At 40.6% G+C, this 15,068-nt stretch overlaps 1 protein-coding gene across 4 annotated transcripts in view; it reads left to right on the forward strand.

The window, feature by feature from the left end:
* Positions 1–15,068, forward strand: part of LOC110832575 (cadherin-like and PC-esterase domain-containing protein 1) — a 270,092-nt gene that overhangs the window by 213,246 nt on the left and 41,778 nt on the right. For 3 of the 4 annotated variants that reach the window (XM_087356053.1, XM_087356054.1, XM_087356052.1), the window contains 4 exons: positions 48–149; positions 420–507; positions 632–778; positions 2,705–5,577. In XM_087356053.1, coding sequence (XP_087212179.1) covers positions 48–149; positions 420–507; positions 632–778; positions 2,705–2,815 — 448 coding nt within the window. In that variant the 3' untranslated portion in view covers positions 2,816–5,577. Of the gene's footprint in view, positions 1–47; positions 150–419; positions 508–631; positions 779–2,704; positions 5,578–15,068 lie in introns of those variants that run through there. The other variant, XR_015537108.1, reaches the window with a different exon arrangement.

The raw sequence follows: 15,068 nt of genomic DNA on the forward strand, positions 1-15,068 counted from the left end.
TGTGCGTCGCTTTACTCGAAGGTAATTGTCTGACGTCGTCGTTCCAGGTCTCAGCCTCTGCAGAACGCAAGAAACACGATCCTAATCGTAGGTGGCGTTCATTGGTTAGCCACCCAACATCTACACACTCTACTCCGCGTGCTCAAAAGGTAACATAACCTCACTCTGACAGCCCTACTTTAAAATATTTTCAGAATCCTTTTCAGAAAATTTTGTGACTAACCTGCGAATCCTCTACCTTCAAGATAGAATAACACTATACTATGTCCCGGATTGAATTCGAACCTGAGATCCCGGATTACCAGTGTGGTTTAACTGTTTTTTTTTTTTAAATTTATCGACTTATTTGTTTAATTTACTAACTTTCCTCCCTCCTTACGTGTTTAGAGAGCAAATAGAAGTTTCTGCTTTGGTTTCAGGGAAGGTCTACAACAGGCCCACCTTGTGGTAAAGACCCTTGGTTCTGGCTTTCATATCCCAGCTGAAGGAGTGCATTACCTTTCCAGAGTAAGCATTGTATTACGTAAATACGTCAGTCAAATAAGTTTGATCAGTCATTAAAGCATTTTAGAACGCGGTCGTAATTATTTATTGCTAAATAAAATTTGGAAAACACCGGATTTACTTGCAGACTCAACAGAACAGGCTTTTAAAGCATTCGATGGGTCTGGCTGCTTTTGCCAAACACCACCGCATGGACGTAGTCGACACTTTTAACATGACGGCAGCACGCTACAAGGATTTCTTGCAAGGGAAATGTGCTTGCCACTTCCATAAGGTAAGACGAGACAAATAAGGGTTTAGAATAAAGGGAAAATGATGGCAAAATTTCGTAACGACATTGTTCTTCCGGGTTGTTACGCGTGTAGACTCGTAGGTACGTAACAAACGTTTCAGCTCTGAACATAGAGACTTTGTGGTTCTACGAAACATTGCTGTTCATCTATGAAGGGATTAAAATTGAGACGGAAAGTTTCTCCGAAACACTGGTATTTACCTCCGAATCTACGCGTCGTCGCATCCCAGAACGCCGTGAGAATCTCAAATCGTACTGGTCTTTGTCTCCTGGGGAGACGCGTTTAAAAAGGTCGTGTTGAGACAAATTGCTGTTTAACTTCCACTCCGATTGCAGAAAAATAAATTTTTGATTACGTAAAATGGATTCAATTCCATGAAGTGGTGGGTCTTCGGATCAGCTGTGTCGAGTTCGCACTTCGTACCGGAGAATACGGCAGATTCCATTCCCCTTCCTGAAGAAAACTTTATCGAAACTAGTCGCAGTCGAAGAAATTTAAAGACGCCACACACAGAATAACAACGCATTATTCAGATTACACTTTCAAACTTTCCGAAAGAATTCTTGAGATTATGAAGTAGATCGGTTTGCGATATTGGAAATTCGATGTCGAGAGACGTTCCTCCGCCCTCCGTGCTGTTCCTTCCGCCTTTTGCTTCGTTCCACGTCAGGCGGGTTGCTTCATGCAAGTCAAAGTGCTGAGAGGTGGAGTGAGGACGTCGAGTCGCAGATTGCAGTGACATTAATATCGTCATTCTGAGCGTCCGCTTGGGGTTTTCGTTAGGGGATCCTCCCTTTCGCAGAAACGGTGAAGGATGGCGTTCATAATGCATATTTAGTAACTCCTAAAGCTTAAAATAAGAAAGCCAAGACTGCATTAAATAAGCGTGGAGTAAAGTATTATCTTGACTGAAAATACGAGGTGCGATCGGAAAGTTTCAAGACTGCGCGTATAAAAACCCGTACACTTATCTCAGGTATTAAATTCATCCATCACCCTCGAAGTAGTTCCCCTGGGAGTGAACACAACGATCCCAGCGCCGCTGCCAAGCCTGGAAGCATCCCTGGAAATCTTTCTTTGTCAGCCTGTCAAGCACCATCTGCGATTCTGCCTGAATCTCTTCTATCGTCTCAAATCTCCTTCCCTTTAGCTGAATTTTCATCTTTGGGAAGAGGAAGAAGTCACACGGAGCTTAGAAAGGAAGTTGGGGTCGGTTCTTGCAAGATCTTTGAGCTCCTGACAAATGAGAAGTCGATTCTGCTTCTGGTCCTCAGACAGGATGCGTCGCATGTGGAGTTCTTCCTTTAGAATCAGCTGACAGGTCCCATAGCCTATCCCAACAATGTCGCACAAGTCGTTGATGGTACGACGTCGATCTTCGTGAATGGCCTGCCGAATCTTCGTAACATTTTCGGGCGTTGTGTTCGAAGATGGTCGTCCAGAACGCTCGTCATCATCGACAGAGGTTCGGCCATTTTTAAAACGTGAATGCCACACAAAAGTTTGTGCACGACCCATTGCGGACCCCCCAAATGCTTGCTTTAGCATTTCATAGGTTTCCGTAGCCGTCTTGGCGAGTCTTTGGCAAAATTTGATGCACACGCCATTCCGAAATCGCAGGATGGTCGGTGTAATGCACTACCAAAACGCCCGTAACTAAGAAACAAATGCTAATTCGATGATGCCGGCTGGTACGCTGGTTCACTATGAATGTAGGCCGCACCCCCTAGCGGCAGAAGCTCGTACTACATCCGGTTCGCCCTCTATTGACACAGTCTTGAAACTTTCCGATCGCACCTCGTATTGCGGAGTATTTTATAGGACAGAACGCAATTCGGAAGTATCGTGAAGTTCCTCGTCAGTTTATCTGAGTCTCGAGTGGTTTATGAAATGATGTTATATTTCAGCTGGAAAAACGCCAGGATATGCAACGTGGCTACCACGTTGAAGGTCCCATCAACGCAGTCTACACAGAGATCTTACTGAGTCGCCTCTGCCAGGAAGACATTGACTTCTGACTGTTCCTTTCTTGGAGAGTGACCTGTGTAAACTAGAAGGGGGCGATTTCATCGACGGTACGTTGCTTGGGTGTCCAAGAAACTGATTTCGGGCCTTGAAGGTGTTGGGAGTAGTTCTGATCTTTTGTTGTGTCTCCGTCCACCACTCTGAGGTCTACAGGACAGCAGAAGTTCGCGAGAACTGGTGTTTTATTCGCTGTCTCCAGTAGCACGGGCTAGTTATTGACGTCCGCGTTTTCAGTTACGAACTAGAAAGGGCTTGAGGGAAATTGCTTAAACGTGAATGTAATGTTAGCGTCGTAGCGTGTGACGTAGAAATCCTTAGCTCGGGTTCAAGAACGAAATGTTATTATCTGTTTATTTGAACTCCAATTGTCGAAACGTTCATTCGCAAGCTTTTAGTGGTCAGAATAGATACCATAATATCTCGTTATGGTGGTCTAGCGGCAACTGGTAACGCTCATGTCAGACACGTAGGCCAGTGATGTTTCGAGACAGCGATGAGGATTGTTTTTGGAAGCCACGCCGCTGCTAGTTGTAACGCTGTTCGAAAGTTTGGATTGAGGTTTTGAATTCCGCTACGAACTTGTAATGAAGTTGTTTGTCTTGCGTCAGGCACCAAAACTTTTCTTACAGACGCCAAAATTATATTCACGCAAATAATTCTTTTGGAACCATTTAGGCATGCAAAAATGTTGATAGTTGACAAATTTTCTTAAATAAACTAAATTCTGTGGAAAGTACTCGTCATATTTACACGCGCCCTACAAATAAATTATAATATTCCTATAATTTTAAAGTTGTTTTCGTGCTGAGCTACGAACTGAGGCAGTAGATGAAAGTGAGTGACTAGCTTCACGCTCCAGATGTTTTGCCCCCGGATTGAGCTCTGGGTTATCCTCGGTGCATTTATAGGCGTAGTGGAAAATTTGCGTCGCCCGCAAGGGATCTAATACCGGTCGTCTGCGGTAATTTTGTTAACTAAACTATCGCAAAAAATATTTTTAGCAGAGTTATTTGTGTGAAACAATACGGCCAATCGGAAAACAACAGACGTTTCGAAACATGACGTGGACTTGATTACCTTCCCGGAGTCGAAGTAATTTATAATTACAGAGGTTCGGATAAAAATACGTGGATAATGAAAGGAAGTTCTTTAAAAATAGTTGTGGAACATGGCAGGACCATAACGCGACTCGAGAAAGATACATTTATCACGAAAGTTGTGCTACGCTGGGAGCACGAAATACAGATGTTTACGTCACTTTGCTGTATCTAAGTGGATTTTTTAAGGCTTTGGTTTTTTGAAGATAATGTCTAGTTTTAAAATCAGGATTTTTAATCGTGTCATAATAGAAGTAAAGTCTAAATTTACTTGCGTTAACTTTAGTGTCGCGTCTCGTCACAGTTGTTTAATCCTGATACCTAAAAGACACGTAGAAAAATTTTGCTCAAAATGATACAATAAATCTATGAATCTGAAAGCATTCAGATTCATTGAAACGAACAATAACTCATATTTCTACCTCAGATAAATGAAATGACGACTTAATGTTGTAACGCGAGCCAATCCTGTTCTCAAGGACGGGGGGGGGGGGTTAGATTTCTTTTTGGGAAAGTCAGAACGAAGGAACTACGAGTTCTTCAAAACTGTTTTCTCGTCTCCTGACGCACATTTCGTCTAAAATGTTAAACGTCTTAACATGGACCTGGCATCTGATGCCTACAGAAGACTGGTATTCTGTCCATGTCCCGTTGACAGTAATTATCGATATTATTATTTGTCAAGCATAATTAAGCTTCTGGTAGTTTGACCATTGGCATTGGCTGTCAACTTTCACTGCTATTTTCGTCTTTTAATTTCCTCTTTACCGTATTTAATACGTCTACGTTGTGGGGTTTACAGTAAAGAATTAAAATTAATTAAATTGAAGGAAACTCGAAGTATTATAATCATATATTGACTAATTTAGACTAAATATGACCTGTATTATAAATACATTCATACGTAATCGTACATTACTGCATTGTAATACGCATAAAGCTTATCCAATTAACATCACGTCGTTAATGCGTCTAGAAGTCTACGCGGAGTTACAACCCAGAACAATAATATCGCTATTTTTACCGTCGTGGAAACCTAAAATCTCTCATCTTTAATCAGATTAAGTTAACTTAAGCAGTGAAAGGATTAAACACTAGTCGGATATGGACGGGAAGCTTGGTTAAGTCTTACTGTGGATTTAAATCCACACAAGTCGTAAAACACTTTGCTCTGAAAGGTGATTCAGTTTTCGTAGTACTCATAAAGAATTTTTCATCGGATGTTGCACAAATACGTCAGTAACGGTTACTGTCCTCGTATTTATTTCATTAAGACAGATAAATGATGTTTAATGAATGGCGTCTCTACGATAACATCCAAACGTGACAGGGAGCTGTCGATACTCTGTGCACAGTCCGATAGTAGAAATCGAATTATCACGCCAACAGAGCGATTGTCTCTTGTTTATCTGAAAGTGTACTTAAGACGGTGTGTCGACGATACTTAAATGCAACCCTTTGACAATAATCAATTTTTCCTCGGCGACGTTCGCCTTTCCACTTTGATATCTGAAATCTACTTTGATTATATGGCTTTGAATAATGTACTTGATAGCCCTGTGAGGTTGTATATTCCATGCAAACATTGTAAGAAATATTTGCCTCTGAGGCGTCGTAATTTGCCATCAAATATGAAAATACCGCAGTCATGAGATGAATTCTAGTCGTTTCATTTTCTGACCTTGATGCCCGTAACGAAGCTGCTCCACGCCTCGACTTCCATTGTAACTGCCCGCTGTCATCCTTTCATCGATTTTCCCTGTTGGAATAAACATTACACGGTTCAGTTCATCCCTTAATATTTGCACCCTTATTCGCCAGCGTTCATTTCTGACACGAGAGTGCGAAAAATAGCCAAATATTTGAAGATTTCTGTCTTCTGGGTTGTTTCACCCTGATGATGGAGGCAGTATGACCTCTGAAACGTCGATAAACATCTACGAGACTACACAGCACAACAACCCAGAAGACAGAAATCTTCATACTCTGATGACGGAGGCAGTATGACCTCTGAAACGTCGATAAACATCTACCAGACTACACAGCGCAACAACCCAGAAGACAGAAATCTTCATACTCTGATGACGGAGGCAGTATGACCTCTGAAACGTCGATAAACATCTACCAGACTACACAGCACAACAACCCAGAAGACAGAAATCTTCATACTCTGATGACGGAGGCAGTATGACCTCTGAAACGTTGGTTAACATCGACCAGTCTACACAGCGCAACAACCCAGAAGACAGAAATTTTCATACTCTGATGACGGAGGCAGTATGACCTCTGAAACGTTGGTTAACATCTACCAGACTACACAGCGCAACAACCCAGAAGACAGAAATCTTCATACTCTGATGACGGAGGCAGTATGACCTCTGAAACGTTGGTTAACATCGACCAGTCTACACAGCGCAACAACCCAGAAGACAGAAATCTTTATACTCTGATGACGGAGGCAGTATGACCTCTGAAACGTTGGTTAACATCGACCAGTCTACACAGCGCAACAACCCAGAAGACAGAAATCTTCATACTCTGATGACGGAGGCAGTATGACCTCTGAAACGTTGGTTAACATCTACCAGACTACACAGCGCAACAACCCAGAAGACAGAAATCTTCATACTCTGATGACGGAGGCAGTATGACCTCTGAAACGTTGGTTAACATCGACCAGTCTACACAGCGCAACAACCCAGAAGACAGAAATCTTCATACTCTGATGACGGAGGCAGTATGACCTCTGAAACGTTGGTTAACATCGACCAGTCTACACAGCGCAACAACCCAGAAGACAGAAATCTTCATACTCTGATGACGGAGGCAGTATGACCTCTGAAACGTTGGTTAACATCGACCAGACTACACAGCGCAACAACCCAGAAGACAGAAATCTTCATACTCACCGCTGTGATAACCTCAACTCTTACATGAAAAACGTTTCTTCTAAAGGTTGAATTTTTTTTTTTAAAAAAAACTTTGTCACTGATGTACTGAATCATACTTAAGTTTGAAATGCAGAATATGAAGCCCCGGGTGTAGTACAAATTGAAAGTAATTTGTCTCTGCAAATTACGCGAAAGTGTAGTAAGAACAGTATTTTTGTAATAATTACGGGTCAGCGTCGACTGATTAATCCTTAATTTTGTATCATTGCAGGACTTGACACATGCCGATCCCCTAAATGAGGGGTTTGGAACGTTTTATTTTCGCGGTTCTCGGTGACTGATGTCTTTATCGGAGGTTGTCAGTAACTGAAACTGCATTTCTTTAATTCAAAGACTATATCGGGTGTTCACTTGAAAACGGACAGAAACTCTATTTTTCCACGTAATTCTAAAGTTAATTTTCATTACGTAGGACATGGATTTTAGTTTGCGATGAATGCGACATTTCATTCATGTCGGAAAAATCTTGTAGTATTCTTCCATTCTATTCTGGTGTCAGAATCTTTGCAATGGACTGGATACCCCATCCAAAGGACCCTGGAACACTACAGCTAACAGCTTTTTACTCGTCCACCGGTTCATATTGTTATATTTGTGTTTCTTCAACATCTTCTCAAGTTTATAGGTTATGTAGCGTCGTATGAGAATTACTTTGAACACTGAATTATGAAGGATGTTCAAGGGAACGGTTCTGTTTCGAAGAAATACCTTATCATTTGACTGCAGTGGCTGTGGAAAGGCATCGGACCTAGCGTCCAGAGACCAGCAGTAGCCACTTTAATGTTGAGCTTACTGTACCCAGATACAGAGGCCGCTAGAACCCTCCTCTCTGGCCTCTGCTCTTAAATTAATTTGACCGCGGATAAGAGCGAACGCTCAACACGCTAAGTAATTTGTAACGGTGAAAGTCTGTGCTCTAAACTTCAAATTTTTGAAGTCTGACCTATGATATACGTTCCTTTTAATGGTATTCACAATTGGGTCTACAGTGCCTATGCATTTTTCGTAATTTTATTTATGGTTATAATTCTGCCATATATCAGTTCTAATATATATAAAGTTAGATAAAATACTATTTATATTGTGATGGCATTCTTGAGAGTACTGGACCGCAAATGTTTAAGTTAAAATAGTTTTATTAATCTTAGGAACACCATAAAAATCACATGTAATTGTACCTCAAAATATCACGAAAAATTCTATTTGGAAATCTGAAATCAGTTATTAAAACTGACGTATTTGGTGTTAGATTATGTAGAAATTCAAATACGCAAATACGAATAATTTTCGAAATTTTAAAATGTGAATCTAAAGCAACCACGTCGGAGATTTTCACGACGATGAGTTTGAAGATATCTTCTAAAGCAACCGTCTTTAACTTCATATCAATGATAGTTAACCCACTGTTGTTCGCAGGTCGTCAGTTAACAGAGCATATACTTAAACGAAATGCAAGTACATCGTCTGTAGACTCCGAACTGAGGCTACCAGATTCTTAACTTCTCGTTATAAATTTTGTAGTTTTGTATTTGTGTCAAGTAATTACGTCACGACCCGAAGAGAGCCGAAAGATTTCTGTTGGCTTTTGTTAGACCTTCGTGACGAATACAGCGAGCCTTGGCACCTGCGGTATGGCTGGCCATTCTTTACGACCTCACTAGGGCTTCGTTTGTTGATTAATAGAGCCGCTCCCTATCGGCCAAGAAGACGAAGACACTTTATCATCATCCACGGAGAGCAGAAGGATCTTCACCCCCTTTACCCCTCTCAGAGCAACCACCGGTGCCCCGGAAGGTAAGGTCAGGTTTCGTAATGAATAGTTTTCAATTAGCAGGCTGTGGGAAGTCTGTTGCTTCATTGGGTGTCTAACCGGTCCAATTTGTTTCCTCATGCGATCAGATTCAACCTCAAGAGGAGTCACATCTTGTCGCTGGTTTAATTGGCATGTTCCCCATCTCTTGAGTCTCCAAACAAAACGAAATTCCACTCCCCTGAGAGAGAGAGACAAGATCTAGGCATCGAAATAGTGGCACTCACGCGTAATAATTTCTGATCAAATGTAGAGTAGCCTGATTCTTGGCGAGATTTCAGGGTACCACGAATGTGAAGATAACTATTCTGGGATGCTGCGCTGTGTAATCTGGTAGAAATCGAACTACGTTTCGGAGCCGCGTACTGAATCCATCATCAGGGCGATTCATCTTTGGAATGTCAATTTCTGGCAGACTGCACAGAAAATAACCCTAAACGACTGCCATCTTTCTAACTTAATTATTGTATTTACCGACGTTATTTCATTAACCTGTTATATGTATCGTCAGAAGGAAAGATTTTTAGGAGCGATGCACTTCATTTTAAGATACGTTTCACGCACATTAAAAACAATTCACAAAGTTATTCATCTTTTCGAAAAGTATACCTGATGATTATTTTTTAAATAAGTAATTAGTATTAGATACGAGCGTATATAAGAGACTTCAGTTTCAGCGACATTACATAGTACAGTATCAATCAAAAGTGATTGGACAGCCTGTATCCTCGATGGTCATCTAGCACATTTGGTCTATAGTGTTTCGCTGCCCCAAATTTTCATTCAACTAATTATCAGTATTTATCGAAAGACTGAAACAGGTATTATTACACTTTTCGGAATTATGAGTTGGAAAACTTTGATTTCATGTGTCATCTGAAGGGTGGAGAGTCACAACATGATTCTGGGGGGTCCAGATCGTGGATCAGGGCTGGAGGGGGAGACGTAACTCATTCCGAACTGGGATAGGGCGGCCTCGGTCTCTCGTCCCAAGTTGTCAGACTTTGAACCGGTTTCTTCTCCCTTCATTGCTGAATGTTGTCTGATGCGTTTAGAATAAATAATGTTATTCCCAGCTTCGTTTCCATTTCTCGCTTTTAATAGCCTCTTTCTTAAAGATCACTCTCTCCTGTAATGTTGCACCGTGTGTTCTGGTAGAAGTTTATTCGACGTTTCAACTGTTATTGTTGCCTCCATCATCATGGAGACGATGATAATATTTTGTTCCAGCAACGCTTTCTTGCATCGTCAGAAGTTCGCATTGTCTTTTGAGTTGTTATATCGCATAGACATGTATAATACGTTTGGAAGAATCATCATGACTTCATCTTTACCTCAACCCTGAAGAGGGAAACAGTATGTTTATCCGAAACGCTATAATCTATTTACAAGTATGGTATTATAACCCAGAAGATTAACATCGGTGTCTCCACCGCTGTGAGAACCTCAAATCTCAGAATCTCTAATAAACATCCTGACTACATTATGCGTTAAATAATCTCTACAGCTGATATAACGTTACATAACCAATCATGCATAAACCTGCTTATCAGAGATGTTTTAATGTTATCTCTTTGTGAATTTCATATAAACATTTCAAATCTTCTCAATTTTTATTTTAACCCAGGGGAGAGATACGTTTTCTTACATCCTTATGGACTTGTTTGTGTGTGTCACTAACCTGTTTATAATCAGTTGGAATTAAGAAGATTTAGAACAACATACTTAACGGGAATCATAAAAAACAGCTCTGTGTTTGCCTAATCATCCTCCCAGAAATTATAACTACTCTGCGTTATATTTACATATCAAATATTACGTCCAGTCCAGTGTGTAATTTCCATTATATTATGGCGTAGAACCATTAAATGTCTACAGCTTCGTGTACCTTGAATTACAAGTTTTAACGTGTAAAAATTTAGCGCAGAAATCCTATTAACTTTAAGTGGGAAAATAGTTAAAACATGAAAGGCATTTGATCCGAACTAAATATCAGATCCTTAGTTTATTAAAAATTGCTGATTCAGATTGAGGATTTTTGTACCGTCCAGTAACGTGAATGGAAATCAGTGTCTGTTGCACTGTTCCAAAAATTTTGCTCGTGAGAATGATGAAAACTATCAAGAATGCGTCTACTGCTTATAATAATTTTAGTTTTGAACCCCAAATATGAAGGCGGGACATTCCTCCAAAAATTTAGGAACAACAAGACTACACCGATGCATTTATTGTCATGAGAACGTCATGTCTCCCTCGAACAGTCCGTTCATCCACCCACCTACTTGTTCATTTACCTGTCTCTGTGTGTGTCCGACTATCCATCCATTTGTCTGTCGGTCTATTATATTCTTTCTCTATTTGTTTATATATGTGCACTCATCTGTTCGCTCTCCTTCCTGATCCTCAGAATTCATTAAGAGGCCTGTTCGGTCTTGCATTCTGCTTGAATACGTAACTTATAAAGTGGAGTACAATGCACAATATATTCACCGCATTTCTCACCGAGTAATATTATGGGCTCATTGAAAATCAATGGCTTCTTTACTACACGAATTAGTAATTCGTAGTGAAGATGGCAGGATAATACTGGAGTGAAGCATAGTGTGTAACAGCTGGCGTCGGTCCCATCAATCAACGCACAAGCTGGCTTGCCGTCGACACATGGAATCCCGCGTACGAGAAACCAATTTCTTTAGCGTTCTTCTGGAAGGCTTGTCGGACAGCCGCTGTATTAGTCTGTCAGTTCCTTGACCATCTGATGTTGACTTTATCTTGCGAGGGTGTACAAAATGTTGCTAGCATCGTCGACTACCCTAAGTCACTTACGTCAAGGGAACAGCTAATATATTGCTCCAGACGTAAAGGGTTTGAATCTTGACCTGATTACTGGCTATACTGACTAGAGTTTTTCGTGGTTTTCGACAGTACCTCAAGCCAAATACCGGGACAGCTTTCTCAAATACGTCTGCTGGTGCAATCCCACAAATCATGTGTCTCCTCGCCCATAAACTATATACACTTCAGCGTTAAACAAGAAGATGGTTGTATTCTGGTTTGTTGCGCCGTGTAGTCTGATGGATTGTAAACTTCTACCAGACCACACCGCGCAGAAGACAATCATCTTCAGACTCACCGCCACAAATCCTACAGCGTTAAATAACTTACGGGTTTAAAATCTTACAACCGCTTAGTTAAACCCTCAACAAACAATATACGTGGACCACAAAAGACCCACAGGTCGCGACCTTCTGCCCTTTTCATAATGTGATTTGCTATCAAGTACCCCATGATAAGGCCACGGTGGTCTAGCGGTTAGAACGCTGGCCTTGTAATCCTGGGGTCTCGGGTTCGATTCCCGGCGGTGCCCGAATTTATAACTTGTGTTGGGCAAGGCTGTGGTCTAGGCAACACGGAGTTTTCCTCCGGGGGCTTCCCCGGTTTCTCCGTGGCATCCCAACAATTACTCCATTCACACACAGAAGAAGGCAATGGCAAACCACTTCTGGATCATCTGCCAAGAACGTATATGAACAGGTCCCAGTCCGAGAAAAGGATGGAAGGATCCTGTTCATATGGACCTGTCGTCAGACAGAACACTAAATAAAATAAATAAACCCCATGATATTTAGCATATTTTGTTGTCGTCAGAAATATTTCACAAGGGCAATCCTGATAGAACTTCTCAAATAATCCTCTGTGCAGGACATTGTAATCGGGTTTTGTAGAAAGCTTTGTAGAAGGAAAGGCAAATGTGGAAGCTAACCCCTGAGTCTATGCTAATGTATTCCGGAAACTTGTACCACGTTTCTCGGCAACAGCACGGTTATCTCAATTTAAAATTGCATTAACCAGTAAACAACGGGATTCTAACGCAAAGTAGTCAAGTATAAGTCAGGAAGTAAACACCAGAGAATAGACGAAGGATAGAGCTCGGTTTGTCTCGCATTCTGCAGGTAATCCAGTGGGTCTCATATTTAATTTTCGTTTATATCGAAAAACGAAAATAACCCGGTTTATGTAGATCGATCTTTCAAATCGCAGATGACACATTTAGTATAGCTATTAAAGAAAATGAACAGAATGTATCATCAGAAACTCTTCTAAATTCTGTAGACATACAGTTCACATCTGACTGAAAATATGTTTTTTTTAGACCATAAATTTTTTTTAGAAATGTACTCCATGATAATTCCCCCCCTAAACCCTATCCAGCTCATGACAAGACACCAGAATTTCAGCTCTTTATAATTTCGCAGTTAATGAACACTGGTTTAATACATTCTGAACCTAAAAACTTTTGTTAATATTAAATTATAAACAGTTTGGATGGGAAGGTTTTATGGAAAACAACCCGATACTTTTCTACGGATAGAATAAAAAAATTAAGGAAAGCACAAAAGCGAAACGAGGCGTCCCTTCGCGTCTCGACGCAGAGAGCCCCGGGCTAATGGAAGCTGTGGGAGAGATTACAAAGCGTCATTAAAAGTTTTATTCAGTCGGCGGTACCACTAGCTCCTGCCTACCTGCATTCATGAATTAGCAACCCGCATTTATTTTAATGTCTACTAAATATAACTGAATTGTTTTGTCGTAAGACCGCAGAATACAAAACAAATTTCTAAAACCACACTATTTCCACTATGTTTTCAGCTGACCCTTCTGTGTTACATTACACTAAAATATCAAGCGCCCATTGGGTCTAGTTACGTTTCTACAATTATTGGGCAGGTATTTTCAAAATTATAACGAAATTTGGCAGGGTATAAATGTCATAGTTGCATTCCAGTCGTTGTAAATGAGACCTCACGTAAAAAATATTTTTTTAAAAATTTAACCTGCAATTTTTGGACTAATTCAGCAGAATAATAAATGTCCAGTACAGTTTTAGATTTTTATTTAAAAATACAGTGTTTTGTCGAAGTAAAATTTACAGAAACGGTACATAATAAATTTCTTCTCGGGCTACCAGCCATGTAAGGTGGCTTAATAAAGAAAACACCGACGTTTCGAGAAGAAGATATCTCTCGAAACGCTGGTGTTTACCTTCATTAAGCCACCTTACACCGCTGATAGCCCGAGAAGAAATTTGTTATACTTAGTCGTCGTGAAAGCTTCAGATCATACATGTATAATGCAATTGACAAGTCTACTAACTAAATCATAAACTGTCGATGTTGATAGTTACTACGTTATTACCCATAAGACGTAACATCAGAATCTTCACCTCCGTGAGAGCCTCATATATTACATCCACAGAGAGATTTGAGGGTTTGTGATGTAGCCAAAGCCTTAACCCATGGTCTACCATCTCCAAACAATTCCAGTCGCTATACGTTCTGTTTTGTGCATCCAATGCAGTGATGCATTGGGCACACATGAAACACGCCTTAGTGATGTTCACTATTTGCATGTTTACATGTCCGCTTAAAAGTCTTGAAAGTGCAATTGATTCCCATGGCAAGGAAGGACATGTGGGGAGCCCGGGAAAAGAACTGAGACGAGACAAGACAGGGGAGATTTTTCCGTCAAGTTGCCTGAAGAAAGACAGAAATTCCAATGAGAAGGAACAGTCGACCTTGGCATTCGTCGCGCTAATGCTAAGCAGACGCGGCTGAAGAGATGGTAGGTCCGTTACGATCAGTGTGTCATGCGTTGTCCGAATCTTTCGTCATTTATAATCAGTAAATAACGTAAAGCAGACTTGTGTTTCTTCAAAATATCTTCACGGCGTCAACACGAGCTCTCGTAATCCCTCTATGCGTAGTCAAACATCTGCGGTTTCTTTTTTGAAACAAAAGAAACTCCTCGTCGCGTGAAACTGAACTCTCATCAAGTCTACAGTTAATATCACAAGGAGACATTTGCAATTGTATGCTTTTAAAAACTTTTAGCAAAACTTTTGTCTTGTTAACAGAACGCTTGTTAAAATAGTGAGTTGTTAATTTCGAGTAAATTTCGACAATATTTAGGTGTGGTAGCCAAATATTTTTTATTTCTCAGAATGTTGTCTCGCAATTTCTAGACTTCACGAAAAGTGTTATTCCAAGTAGGTGTTTAAAAGATGGCTGTCTTGTCTGGTACTACCCAGAAGACAGCAATCTGAGTGTTACCGTTTACACAATAATTTGAATTTTCCTAGCAACCTCCCTTTGTGCAAGCCCCATACTTTATCTGCAATATTTTAATCAGTTCAGTACGTAGGAAGGATGAGACGGGTAGTGTAGCGCGCAAGGGGCACTGAGAAAGGCACATAATATTTCGGTTGAAAGCCTGAAGAACAAAAACCAATCAGAAGCCCTAGGCATATATGGAAGGATAATATTAAAATGGATCTTAGATAAATTGGATTTGGGGACGTGATTTGGATTTATATGAATTAGGATTAGGC

The sequence above is a fragment of the Zootermopsis nevadensis genome, unplaced genomic scaffold, assembly GCF_977971745.1.
Source record: "Zootermopsis nevadensis isolate Lab colony 2312 unplaced genomic scaffold, Znev_1.0 Znev_ptg000025l, whole genome shotgun sequence".
NCBI lineage: Eukaryota > Metazoa > Arthropoda > Insecta > Blattodea > Termopsidae > Zootermopsis > Zootermopsis nevadensis.